Raw genomic sequence first — 13,786 nt, forward strand, 5'->3', positions numbered from 1 at the left:
GGCTTTGAACCAGTGCCCTCACTGTTTTCATGAGTGGAGAGCAGGTGGCCAATCAAAGGGACTTGGGGGAACATGACACCAGGATGTTCCATAGCCACTGTTCCCAGTGGCATGCAGATCAACTGCAGTGTACAAATATGAGGAGGTCCCCTTTTGCTTTCTCCTCACCTGTCCTGCCCTCTCAGCTCCATTTGGCACTGCTTCCAAGAGCACAGCCCAGGGCCTGGTGACAGTCACAGGCTTGTGTCTGCCACAGGGAACCCATGAAAGCTCCGAGGGCACAAGGGGAGGAGGGAGAGAGAAGCTCTGAGGATGGAACCTACACAGCTCCTCCCACTGCCAGGAGCAGGACCCCTGGCCAGCCAGGCAGGCCCCGAGAATCCACAGAGGCACAGGGCAGCACACCCAGACGGCGAAGGGAAGGGCTCGGCAGGCTGGACACTTCAGGTATCCCATTTAATCTCAACAGTGGTCCCAAAAGGCAGTGACCACCATCCTCATTTACAGATGGGAACCCCAAAGTCCAGGCTAGATGTGGTCACCCAGTCGGTCAATGAGGGATTTGGAGTTCAAACCCAGGTCTGTCTGCCCCCAGTGTATCTGATTTCCTCGTCACCAAGGTGCCCCCAAGGCAAGAGCAATCCTGAGTCAGGCAAGCAGGTTCCCAGCTGGCCAGCCCCTTCCTAGAGATGCCATCTTCCGGGCAAAGCCATTCCCTGTGTGGTCACTGTCCACCCCAGAGCTGGATGGCAGACACCAAGGTGGAATGCTCGCTCCTGGCCCCCACTGCTCCACCAGAAAGGCCTGGGGCTGGGGCCACAGCTGGGGCAGCATCTTCCTGGCACTTTTCCCCCTTCTTGAGTCCATACCACACTTGATTTAATGAACTAGTTTACAGAATTCCCTCACCATTTGCCCCATAAGCTGGGGAGGGAGATGAGATGGAAGCAGAGAAGCCCAGATTAACTGGAGCCCTGGGGGGACAGCCATCGGGCAGGGTGCAATGTGGCAGCGGCAGGCTGGCAGCCTGGCGCAGCAGTTAAAGCGCAGACCACAAGTCAGCCCACCTGGGCTTGCGCCTAAGCACCACCACCTGCCCTCTGTACCATCTTGGTGCCTCAGTCTGTCCTTCTGTGGAATGAGGACACAGAGCCAGCCTGACCACACCCCAGGGCAGATGAAAGGAGTTAATACCCATGCAATTCGAAACAATGCCTGACACAGGGTGAGCATGATGGAAGCGTTAGTTAAATCTTAAATCTACCTATTTTAAACCATCTACACCTGGTCTTGGTTTTCAGTAATGCTATGAAAACCGTTCTAAAATGTTCACTCCCCCTTTTCAGTTCCAAAAAGCACAGCACAAAAAATAAATGATTCACTCTGGAGGTAGAGTGTGGCAGGCAACAACGTGTTACAGGGCAGCCTGTGCCGCCAAGTTTGTGAACAGTGTCGTGGTGACAGTTCCAACGCCCGGTCAGTCCGTTCAGTCGATCTAACATAGGAGGTGTGCGATGACGTGGCGAGGCCGGGTTTCTAGGAAACACAGCAAAACGTAAAGATTCCAAGTGGCCAGCCGGGCAGATGGAGGCCACCATCCAGACCGGTGGGGGCGCCAGGCAGGAAACCACTGGACGTGGCCTGTGCCGCCTGTGTCTCTGCCCTTCCCTCCCTTCTCCTGCCCTCTGGAGCACGTTCAGAGTTTAGAAGGACCTTAATTATCAGCCAATATAATTTTGTGGGCAAGCTAACCAAGGTCGAACTGGTGGCTAGAAACCACCAGCCTCTCCACCACTTCAACTGACCACGAAGAATGTTACCAAACCTATTTTCCACGTTTGGCACCAAATGACTAGTTTTTCCTAAAAAAAAAAAAAATAAAAAAATCTAGCCCCCTTTTAAAAGACAAATATCTACCTCCCACTGAAACTTAAAAGAGTGGGCAACCGGCTATGAACACGTTCACTTTATTATCCCAGGGTGCATGACCAGTTAATTTATCCCCCTGCATCCTAGCCCACTTGGAGGAGGCCCAATTTAAATTCACATCACGGATTAGAAGAGGCTGGCAAAGAATTTCTCTAGCCAGAAGGCCATACAGGGGCTTGGCCATCATGTGAGTCAGGGAAAGTGTGTCTTATACGGGCATCGGGTGGTCAGCGGGACAGAGCTGACAGGGACGGGGGCTGTGCGTGCACACACACAGGCACACAGCCTGTTGGCACATGGTTAAATGCGTGGACCATTAGACCCTGGGGCCGAGGACCAGCACTAAGCGGCACTGGGGCTCCAGGTGGGCATCTCTGTGAGCAGGTGGGCTGTGAACAGGAGCCAGGCGGCAGGCAGCTGGCCACCACCCGGGCAGGCCCAGAGCTGCATGGGATCTAGACAGCCTGGTGGAGAGAACAGGGCCCAGCTGGGGCCTAAGGATCAAATCAGGGCAGGGCTGGGCTGTCCCGAGAAACCTGTGTTGCCAAGCAGGTCATAAAGACAGAGGCAGAGATACAGGAAACGAGAACGTAACCCCATCTGGTCTTTGAACAAGGCCAGCTGTACAGCCCCCAACCCCGTCAGCACAGCACCAGGGCGAGGCTCGCTGGGTGCCAAATCCCGAGCTCCTGAACCTGCCTCCTGGGATCCACAGCCACAGGGGGCTCAGCTGCATTGAAAGGAGGGTGGCAGGCTGATGTTCTCGGCTGAGCAAACACACCCCAGGCTGGAAGCTTTCCCGGCGAGGGGAGTGACATTCCTATGCGGCTCCAACTTGACAAGGCACTGGAGCCTAGAAAATGCTGGGTGGCACGGGCTTGCAGACAGTGCGTGTCCCAGATCTCGGGTCCCCAGGGGGCTGGCGGCAGAGTTCAATGCACAAACTGACGACGCTGGGGTAAACTCTCCCAAAAGACAGATAATTCAAGACCTACGTCTGGCAGCCCCCACCGGTCTCCCGACTTCTCTCCTGTCCCTGTCCCCTCATCTGCCCCCCAGGCCCAATCTCAGTGTCTTGGCCCAAATGTCTTCAGGTTACCAAGACTCATTCAAACTGTTTAAGCTAATTGACACTAAAATACTAACATTTTATTCTTCCCAGTTTTATTGACACATCTTCAGAGGATCACAGAGAACAGGAGTCATCTCCACCAAAGGAATGAATATTTAATGGTGAAACTTTAGCCACATGATGCCTGGGAGATGTTTTAAGGCGGAGTAAAGCTGTCCAGAATCCATTCTTCCCTTCCTCGTGGCACCTCCATTTCTTCTTGGGAAATTTCCTCTTCCCTATTATGCAGTCCAAGGGCTTATTTCCCACCGGGGGTGCCAGACGTGATGTATCATCGCTTCCCAAAATGGCGGGAGGGAGGCGCAGGGTCCCAATGCAGCCAGCTGGGTGACAGTCAGCAGTCATTCGTCACAGACGGCAGTGTGCGGGCCCCGTAGATCCTGCCGTCTAGCCCTTCAAATGGCCTTTGGCCCTGTCCTGGCCTCCGTGGTCTCCTACTTCCCACCGATGCTGTGAGCCGCTTCGCCTGCCCCAAGCCTTTAAGTTAACCAGACTTTGCTGTTGGCAAAAAACATGGATCCCAAGTGGCCCCCACAGCCGCCTCTACACACAGTTAAGCCAGCGGTGATGGGGAAGATGTGGGGACGATGGCTGGCTCACCGTCCCTCTGCACAGGGGCCAGAACACAGTACACCACCGGGGCCACCACCGTGGACATGGCGCATGTGACCAGAAACAAGAGCCACCCAGAGGGACCTAGGGTGGGGACAGTGGAAAATGGCATCCCATCTCCGATGGTGACAGTGGCACCATCCCTTCACCTGGCTATCTTCCCCCTCCCTCTGCCCTGTGTGCTCACACACACACATGAACACACACCTGCACATACATGCACACACTCAGCTAGTAGCACCCTCCTGGTCCTCTCCTGGGAGACTCCAGGAGAGCATGGCAGGTGCATGTCTGGTGGAGGTGGGTGCTAAGTGGAGAAAACAAGAAGAAGGGGTGAACCACAGTTGTCACCCTTCCCTGGTGGGACTCAAGGGCCCAGGTCCCTGCCTTCACAGTAACACACCTTAAATAAACTGGGAGTCTCAGTGGGGAGACACCAGCCCCCTCAACGTTAGACTAGCAGGGCCACCTGTGGGCCACCCAGGCAGCCCCGAGACACAAACATACCTGAAGTGTAACATCAAGTGCTGCCCCCACCTCCATCCTCACAGCCACCTGCGTTCCCTTCCGGACTGGGGCCCACCCCGACAGGGAGCTGGCGCTGACCGGGAAGGGGAGGTGGGACCGCCAGGTGCGTGGCCCAGCAGGCTCGACACCCTCAGACCCACCGCGTGTGCCGCCGTCTCCTAATGGGGCCTCAGCACCCACACTGAGCTCAGGGTGGATGGCCCATCGGGAGCCCCAGGGAAGCAGCCGAGGTGCGGACGGGGCCAGAAACCGAGCCGGGCAAGGCACACCGGAGCGAGGCAGGAGACAGGCTGCTTCTGAGGACGTTTATTGGGGCCTGGGCCGGCGTGAGCACGAGCAGGAGCCCCTCCCCAGCCCAGCAGCCGGCGGGCAGGGACACAGGGAGTCCACTTCCTTTGATCCCATCATAGACAATGTTATAAAAAAAATAAACTTTACAATAATACATTTCGCTCATCTGCTGGGGTATTATTTTGATAGGTTTGTTTCTTAAAAAAAGGAAAAAAGGGGAAACCACACAGTATATGTATATGATGTGTATATACATATATGTTGAGCAGGGAAAGACATCACGTACATACAGTTGATGTGCGTCTCAGAAATGAAGAAAGACAAGGCGGGAGGGAGGAGAGAGCTGCAGAGACCAGAGCTCGGGGCAGGGGGCGACCCCGTGGTCTTTTCTGCCCCTCTCAGCAGCCCCTCTCTCCAGAGAGAGACCCACCAAGAATCGTTTCTCTTTGATTTCGAACTTCCTGCCACCAAGGAGGAGGCAGCAGCCTTGAGATGGTACCCAAGCTTTGCCCCCCCACCCCAGAGGCTCTCCCAGGTGGGGTGAGTGGCCCAGCCCCCCATGCTACAGTTGGGGGAGGGGCACCTCCGTGTCACAGCCCTCCACAAGTCAGAAGCAGACCCACCAAGCCCACGGGGGGTGGGGCCAAAATAAACGCCACCCTTGAAGCCAAGTGGAGATGCTACAAATGCCTAGCTGGACCCCAGGGACCAGCCTTGATGCTCTGCCACCTGACGCCCCTGCCAGCCCCTGCAAGTCCCCAGAGTGGGCAACTTGAGAAGAGCAGCAGCCACCACCCTGCCCTGGCCACATCAGGCAGGGATGGCCACCAGTCCCTCAGGCTGCAGGGGTCCCATCTTGGTATCTTCCAGCAACAGGGTCCAGAGAAGAAAAGGCCAGGAGAAAGTGCAGGGCACGGCTAGACCCTCGTGCCCTCCTCGGTGCCAGGGCGCCCCTACCAGGGCACCTCCGGGCAGCTCTCAGGCTGCCCACCTGCTGTCTGTTTGGTTTAGAAAAACTTCTCCAGAGAGGAAACCTGGGAGTAGACAGATTCAGAGACAAGGTGGGAAAAAATTTTGCAAAGTGTGTATGTGTGTGTGTGTGTGTGTGTGTGTGTGTGTTTGTGTGTTTTCATTTCATCAGGCGGGTGCCCTTGTCCACAAAGCTTTCGGAAATCTCCAGACGCAGCGCACAGAGCCTACAAGGCCATCTTCAACACCAGGAAGGAGGCAGCGGTCAAGGCAGCCGATGGTCTGGCTCTGCAGGGGCCTGAGTTGGGTCTGATCACCTTGTTACTCCCTGGGATGATGTTGGTGGTGAGCTGAGGCCACGGCAGAAGGGGAGACAGAAGCAAAAAGAGACCGTGAAAGACAAACCAACCACTTGAGTCAGCAGGGCTGGGAGCCCACAGAGGAAAGGCCTCCCCGAGCCCCTGCCCTCCCAGCCCAGCCAGGGGACCCGCCTTTGCACTCTTGCCTGGAGGCGGAGCCAGGCTTCCAGGAGCTGGGCTGAGCCCTCCAGCTGGGGAACACAGGGCCACGGTCCCCAGAACAACCTGGGTGACACTGCCCCATGAAGAAGAAGGCCCGCAGACACAGGCCAGGGGAGAGGGGTGGTATAAAGATCTCAAGGAGAAGCAGCTCCCAGGGGCCACAAGGACCTTGCTGAGGGGAGAGGCGTGAGTGGCTCTGCTCTTCCCGTTCCTTCCCGAACCCCTCCTCCTCCATGAAGCGTGCCCTGCCTGTCTCTGACTATGCTCTCCTCCTCCTGTGGAATCTGACATGGCCTTTCTCCTCATCTAAGTTGCAGACAGACCGTAGATGTCTGTTGTAAGGAATCGGGGAGGCTTGGGAAGGCCCCCACTCAGAGCAGCCACTCGTGCCTCTCCCAAAGAGACAGCCAAGGACCCTGGCCACAGCCTCTGCACCAGCCCCCATCCTTGGCAGCTGAGCGCGTGCCCACTGAGGTGCAGGCAGACCAGGAGCTCAGCTGGCCCAGCCCATGATGGGGTCTGAGAGCTCTGAGTCTGAGGCTCACCCAGAAAGAGCCCCCTGTGGCCAGTCCCCTACAACACTGCACTCTGCCCCCACTCACCTCTGTGAAGCACATGCTCAGCTCTTTGGAGCCATTGGCCTTCAGCCCCTGCTCCTGTGGGAGAGAAGGCACTGGTAAGGACGGGCTGGGTCTGCGGTCGAGCTCTGTCCCATCACTCAGATGAGGCCCCACAGTCCAGGGCCTTGCCCACCACTGTGGGCTCAGGAGGCACAAGGCACACATGCAAAGCATGGGCCCCTCCCACAAGCCTCGCCCTGGCATCCTCCACACTCCTGAAGGAGAGAGCTCTAACTGTGCTCTCTGTCCTACAGGTGATTCAAGTGATCAGCTGCTCACAGGTCTCTCTCCCACACCCAGAGCTCTTCTCAATGAGGCAGAGACCCGGCCTTGCTCTCCTCACACTGGCCAGTGTCTGGTCCATAACAGCAGCTGAGTAAATGTCGTATTACATACATGGAAGAATGAATGAATGAATGAATGTCATGGGTCAGAATTGGCATCTGACCGCCAGCTCTAGGGAGACCACGAGTCCTCATTTGGGTTCATGGGGAAGAGAGCTGTGACTGATTGGTGATGTTTGCCACCACTGCACATTAGGCGGACATCTGGCCACAGTGCCGAGTGCTACCCTTTCCACCTAAACAGGTGTGTGGCACCTGCAGGTCTGTGGTCAGGGAGAGGAATGAGAAGGGGAAGCTGGCGTGGTGATGATTCGGGGTTCTGCACCCCAGGTGTGAGCGCCTGGATGCAGGAGCAGAGAACTCTGTTATCATCATCACAGCAGGGATCCACAGGAACCAGCTGGGCGATGTGCTGTTTCCATCCTGGCTTCAAATGGCTTGGTTCTTAAGGCAACTGTGGGGACTCTCTGGCCCCCAGAAGCAACCAGGAAGCCCATGAAATCACACTTCCATCACAGCTCTTAGCCAGACGTATCAGTAATCCCGGGGACATCACAGGCAATCTACCACCCAGGGCATCTGGTCAGCCAAACAAAGCCACAGCTGTCACTCGGAGGTCCAGCCAAGGGCAGGGTCACTGCAGATGGCGATGTGACCACAGTGATGAGGAGTCCCCACTGGAACTAGGGACCAGACCTGGGGGATCCTGCCCAAGACCACATCACCAGTGACCCCAGGTGCCAAGACCTGGCCCAGCCAAGCCACCAACCTGTACCCATGGAAAAGGGTGTGTGCCCCCAGGCCTCTGGCCCCGCGGGCTGGATTCTACCACCCAGGACCAAGGGCAGCCCCAGCCAGGGCCGTGGGAGGCCGCTGCCAGAAGGACACACGCACCCCCCCCAGGGACTGTGCGGCCACCATCGTCAGACTGCCTCCAACCTTCACCCTCACTTGGTCGCTTCCCTGGGCAGCTCCCAGCCCGCCAGTCCCCACCTGTGCTGTCTGCGGCCTGTCCAGCTCTGGGCTACCCAGCCCAGCACCTATTTTTCCTGGCCTCCTTTCCTGCCCTCCTGGTCCCTGGGTGGCAGGTGAGTCTCCTTCCTGCAGCCACCCCCCCACCGCACTCACTAAACCCCAAGCCTGTGTGGTCAGCCAGCTGGACCGAAGTCCTCAGCCCCAGCTCACCGATGCAGCTCCACTTTGTTTAATATACGGGAGTCAGGCACAGAATTGTTTTAATAAATAGCCTACTGTGTAAAATAAATACAGTCTGAGGAAACAGCTCCATCAGACGCCTGGCCACACCCCCTTCTGTGACCCACCGCCAGCCGTCAGGGGCTCAGGGTCCCTGACGCTGAGGGCTCTGGAGGGCAGCACCCAGGTCAGGTCCCCAGAGCAGCCCATGGGAGAACGGGGCCGTGGGCTCAGCCAGACTGGGACAGGACACCTGGTGTGGACACGGGAGCAGCCCGTCCTGTGGCTGGGTCATGCAGGTCAGAGCCAGTGGAACTTGACAGGCTCCTGGTGGGAGGGGGCAGTGAGGGAACGCTGCCAGCTGTCAGAGAGGGAAAGGGCAGGAGAGGAGGAAAGAGGCAAAGAGAGCAAAGAAAAGAAAGGGAGGAGCAGGGAGAAAAGGGAAAAGCTGCTCCCATAGAGACCGGGAGGAGGCAGGGAGGAAGCGAGGGGGGTGGGAGAGGGGACAAAGGGTGATAGGAAGAGGCAGGGGAGGGAGTAGAGGGGGAAGAAGAGGGGAGGGGCAGGGAACACAGGAGGAGGAGAAGGACTGGACGAGGACCCCTTCACCCTCTCCTCCGACCCACACTACAATGAGAAAGCACACACCGCCCTGGGCCAGCCCCGAGGGAGCCCAGGGCCGTTGTGGTCTCTGACCAGGGCCACGGGGACTTGGGGAGGGGAAAGCACTGGCCTCTATGAAGACCAGGCACAGGAGCCCCCCCACACACCCCATCAGTGCCCCATCATGGATGCACTTTCCACAGCCCTCGCAGGAAGTCTCGCGCACCAGCAATACCTCATCCTGCGGGCCTCAGGGCTGAGGGCCACACACTGCCGTGCCGAAGGCAGTGACTCGGAGGCGTCTGGGCTGTCCCAAAGTTCTTCCCTCTAGAGCTATGCGGTCTAGTGCACAGATGTTGTCCTCAGACCCCCCCGCCCCAGCCTGTTCTTGTAGCTGTAAGGGCCTAACCCTTGGTGACCACCAACCCCACACCCCCACAGGGTCACCCCTTGACCCAAGGAAGGAAGGAAGGAAGGCCTGAGAGGCCAGAGCCCTGGGCTCCAGTCTGTTTCAGCCAACGACCCGAGACAAGTCCCTCCATCCACTGGAGCCTCAGTTTCCTCATCTGTAAAATAGGGACTGACAAATGTACTTCACTGACCCACGTGACGATGCACGGGAGTTCACGCGGCACAGCACAACTCTGCACAAATGTAAGGCCTCCTTAATTCCACAGGGCGTGACGCCGAGCGAGCTTAGTTTGGTCCCCTAGGGCCAGGCCTAGGAGGAGAGCAGGGAGGGCCAGGGAAGAGGGCAGGAAGGCAAGCCCCTGGCCTCCCGCCCTCTTCTCCACCCCAGCAGCTCAGAAAGCAAAGACAGGAAGAGTCTGCCACAGGTGGACACCACCTGGCTTCCAGGAAACAGGCAGCAGACCTGTGCCCAGGCTGCCATAACCTCTCCCATGGCAAACCCAAGGCCCCTTCCCCAGTCCTGGGCACACAGAATGGTGCTAGTGTCTGCCCATCAATGTCCTTTCCTGGAAGTGGCACATGGGAGGGGTGGGGCACAGAGAGAAAGAAGGTCCATCATTTAATTCGAGGACTTAATTTGAGGCTGCTGGAGCCCAGGCACTGTGGCTCTGTCCTGCATCTGTGCTGCTGGAGCCCAGGCCCCATCTCCAAACCTCAGTGCCCTCAGTCACCTCCCTGCTGTACGCACCCACCCCCAATAGCTCACAGCTCCTCCCTCCCACTCCCCTAGTTCAACTCCTTTTCTTACCATCGCCAAGATCTCAGACAGCACCCCACCAGTCTCTCTCCCCTGCCAGCCAGTCTCCACCAGCTGTCAGATGTCTTCCTAAATCACAGTTCTCCATCTTGTTGCAACACTCCCTGTTCAGAAGCCTTCCGTGGCCCCTCAACACTCACCACCTCAACCTGCTCAGCAGGCTTCACCCCACCCCTCCCTCCAGGTCAGCACTCCGTGCTCTGGCCCAGACGCAGCAACTGCGGTCCCCAGACCTGGAGCAGCGAACATCGCTGCGCAGGGAGCCGGCACTAGACGCCTGTCTGCCATGTGCACAACAGTGTGTGAACATCAGGGTGTGGTGTTGTTCCAATAAAACGTAGTTTATCCGAAAGGGCAGCTGTCCAGAGCTGGCCCACACACCCCCTACTCCATCCCAGGCTGTCCTGACTCCCTGTCTTGGTTCCACTTGCCCCTCTGCCTAGGGCACCCTCCCCCTCTCCAGCCCACTCCCACATCTCCATGTGGCCAGCTCTCCCTTTCCACCAGGCCTAGCAGTGGGTGTACCTTTGCTTCTGCTGCCAGCCCAGACAAGCCCTCCCTGCGCTGGATCCCACAGCATGGGACCAGCCTTTTTTGTGTGCCAATCACTTCCTCCCCCTGGTTATCTGAGCATGTCCACCCTGCCAGTATAGGACCGAGGTACTGGCCAAGTAAGCTTGTCAGCCTCAGTGCCTGGAATCTAGTGGCACGCAGAAGGAAGTTGTGTTGAATAAATGCATGAATGCACAGATGGAGGAATAAATGAATGGCTATGAGGGAGAGCTGGAAGGAGGGAAGAAAACGAGGAATGTGCACAAGTCTCTCTCAAAGCTTTGGAACAAGCCATACATCTAAATCAGAAATGTGTGCCTAACAGACACACAGACACAGGACAGAGACCCCACCCTGACATCCACGGGCCTGTGCACAAGGAAAGAGACCCGTCGGGGAATAGTTGGAGTGAGGAGGAAATGGGGGTAGGCGGCTGCTAGTTGCTGAGCCCATGCAGGTGTGTGCTGGGAGGGGCAGTGGCAACCCCTCCAAACACGTTTTTCATTCCTTCACACGTGTGGGCAGTATAGAGGGTAGGAGCAGAAACTGGCCGGTGGAGACAGAAAGCAAAGGAGATTGTGTCACTGGGGCCCCTTAGCACAGGGAAGAGCGAGACTGACCCAGAGCAATGCACAGGGAGTGCCGAGGCCACTGGGGACAGACCAGGGCCGGGGAGGCGCTAACCCACGCCAGCCTTCCCCCATCCCCAGTGCACCGCCCTGGGCCAGGGCCTTCAGATGACTCAGGGGCCTTCTGCCTGATCTTCCTGCATTCTCAACAGAAGACTTCCCCCCATACACTCACGACACACAGAGGGCATCACGAGAGGGAGGAAAGTGGATCAGGAGCTGCCTGTGAACCATAAACAGACCGTTTTCTAGACAGGAGAGTGGGGAGTTCCAGCAGAGCAAAGGGACTGGGGACTCTGGGTTCCTTCTCTCCTTGTGTGGAGCGCTGCTCCACGGCGAGCACTCGGTCACCCAGGGCCACACAGCGGGTGAGATGCAGCCGGTCCTCCAGGGACGCTCGCCTGGGAGCATGAGCAGAACGCATGGTGATGGGGCCCCAATGAGGCAAAGCGGGAGCCGGAGTAAGCAGAAGGCAGCTCTCCCTGGGCAGATGAGGGAGACCACCCTGTGGGGTGACACCCAGGTGAGGAAGGGAAAAGGAGAAGGGAAGGAGAGCACCATGCTCGGAGGGACTGGCCGGTGCACGCTCGGCCGGCCTGTGGGCCTGCACCATGGGATGGCCTTGCTGGGCTTCAGAACCAAGGGCCTTGGATGAGGGCACAAGACTGGCCATCCATCCCCTGCAGATTCCCTGCCGTCGGGGAAGTTCGCACTGTGTGTGTGTGTGTGTGTGTGCGCAGAGGGGAGATAGGCCATGCTGCAGACTCTGTCACGGAGTCCCGCTGGGCAGGGCTGCCCAGTCAGGGCACAGCGGGAGTGGAAGCGAAGCGTGGCAGGGCTGGAGACAGCACCGGGATGCCCCATGACAGGGCCAACTCGGGCCCTGGCTCCCGGCCCCTCCATGGGCACCACATGGTCTGCTCAGCAGGCCCTCGTGAGGTTCAGAGTTCTTCCAGTCCAAGAGCAAAGCCCCTCTGCCCAAGAGTCCCTGGGGGGGGCAGGGGCAGGGGAGGGGGAGGTGAGCAGGGGGGAGTGGGGGGAGTGGGGGGAGCAGGCAGCACAGTGCAGCCAGGAGGAAACTGCCCCGGAGCTCAGGGCTGGGTACAGTTTACTGTCCTCACTGGGCTCCCGTCCTTCGGGGTTTAAGAGGGAGGTCTCAGAGTACCATCTGGCCCTGACGCCCACCCACTCATGAGGTCCCCAAGGGACTGCCATCTCTGGGTCACTGAAGGGTCCCTAAGGGTTCTCCAAGGGCCCAGGTCTGTGAGTGGGGAGGAGGATGGAGGTGTCTGTGGGGAAGGGGCACGGCCTCCTTCACTCCCTGCCACCCTGGCCTCAGCCTCCTGTCTCTGCCCTCCCCCCGGGACACCTCTGTAGCCATGGTTGTTGTCCTGCTAGGACCCCACAGCGGCCACCATGGAGTCCTCCACACCAGGAGGCTGAGGGAGGGGATGCGGGCTGCAGAGGGGACACACCACCCACACAGCTTCCTACCAAGGCGAGGGCGCCATTCACCTGCACCCCACACCTGGCATGCAGCAGGAGGTGCTCGTTAAAAAGACTGTCATTGAGGCACTGGCCAGGTGGCTCAGGTGGTTGGAGTGTCATCCTGTGCACCAAAGGGTTGCGGGTGTGATGCCAGGTCAGAGCAGGGCACGATCCCTAGGTGGGGCCTGTGTGGGGGCAGCCGATCAATGTTTCTCTCTCACGTCCACGTTTCTCTCTCCCTCCGCCCATTCCTCTCTCTCTAAAATCAATAAATACTCATCTCTCCTCAGGTGAGAGTTTAAGAAAATAAAAGACCACCACTGAAACCTCTGAAGGTCTGCATCTCTCCCTCTCTGCCTGGGTTGGCTGTCCCCACCTGTCCTGCCCAGAGACACGGACCAACAGACCCTGAGTGGAGGGTCTCGGGGGCCAGGCCTTGGGGCGCCCCTGCAGGAAGCCTCCCCGGCCCAGCTCCTGGGACTCATGACACCAACCATCATGTTCCTCAGCCTACCAGGCACGTCACGTCCATGACCACATGTACGGACCGGGCATGACCTCCACTGGGACCCCCAGAAGCGGGGGCTGCAGATAATCAGGCCGAGGTGAACAGGAACCAGGAAACAACTCAGCAGACTTCTAACGTAAAATGGGGCAAAAGGAGTCAGAGTCCTCAGACACTAAAGGGGCTGCAGAGGGCAGGAGGCCATGGCTTTGACCTTTGTACACCCTCAGTGGGTCACAGCGAGAGCCGCCTGCTGAGTCAGCATTTCCTGGAGTGAGCCCACCTCGACAGGGTGGGGGAGGGAGGGCGACACTGGGAGGCTGATGGGGTTGGAGGGACATGTGGGCCACGCCAGAGCACGGCCTCCCGACAGGTGGCACAGCCCTGACCGGCCAAGCTGCCTGCCCAAGCTGCCCGCCGCTCTAGCATGAAATTGAGCTGGTGGCTGTCTGTGCGGCAGGCCTCCGGGCCCCCGCTGGCCACCGCTCAAGCATGCTCGGTGTAATTAGGACCTACCCAAGGGTGGCATAGCCACCTCAGCCCAAATCAGGAGGGGAGACCTGACGGGGGCGGGGGACAGGGGAGAGCACCTGCTGAGTCTGACGTGAGCCCACATGGAGGCCAGGAGGCGGGAAGGGGTG

At 58.4% G+C, this 13,786-nt stretch overlaps 1 protein-coding gene across 5 annotated transcripts in view; it reads right to left on the reverse strand.

Annotated features, from left to right (window-relative positions):
* Positions 1-3,076: 3,076 nt before the first annotated feature.
* The window catches only part of GFRA2 (GDNF family receptor alpha 2), a 98,250-nt gene continuing 87,540 nt past the window's right edge, over positions 3,077-13,786 (reverse strand). For all 5 annotated transcript variants that reach the window (XM_045853517.1, XM_045853519.1, XM_045853521.1 and 2 more), the window contains 2 exons: positions 6,585-6,638; positions 3,077-5,811 (listed from right to left, as the gene is read on the reverse strand). In XM_045853517.1, coding sequence (XP_045709473.1) covers positions 5,689-5,811; positions 6,585-6,638 — 177 coding nt within the window. In that variant the 3' untranslated portion in view covers positions 3,077-5,688. The remainder of the gene's footprint in view (positions 5,812-6,584; positions 6,639-13,786) is intronic.

The sequence above is a fragment of the Phyllostomus hastatus genome, unplaced genomic scaffold (genome assembly GCF_019186645.2).
Source record: "Phyllostomus hastatus isolate PE091 unplaced genomic scaffold, TTU_PhHast_1.1 phas_contig_98, whole genome shotgun sequence".
Lineage (NCBI taxonomy): Eukaryota > Metazoa > Chordata > Mammalia > Chiroptera > Phyllostomidae > Phyllostomus > Phyllostomus hastatus.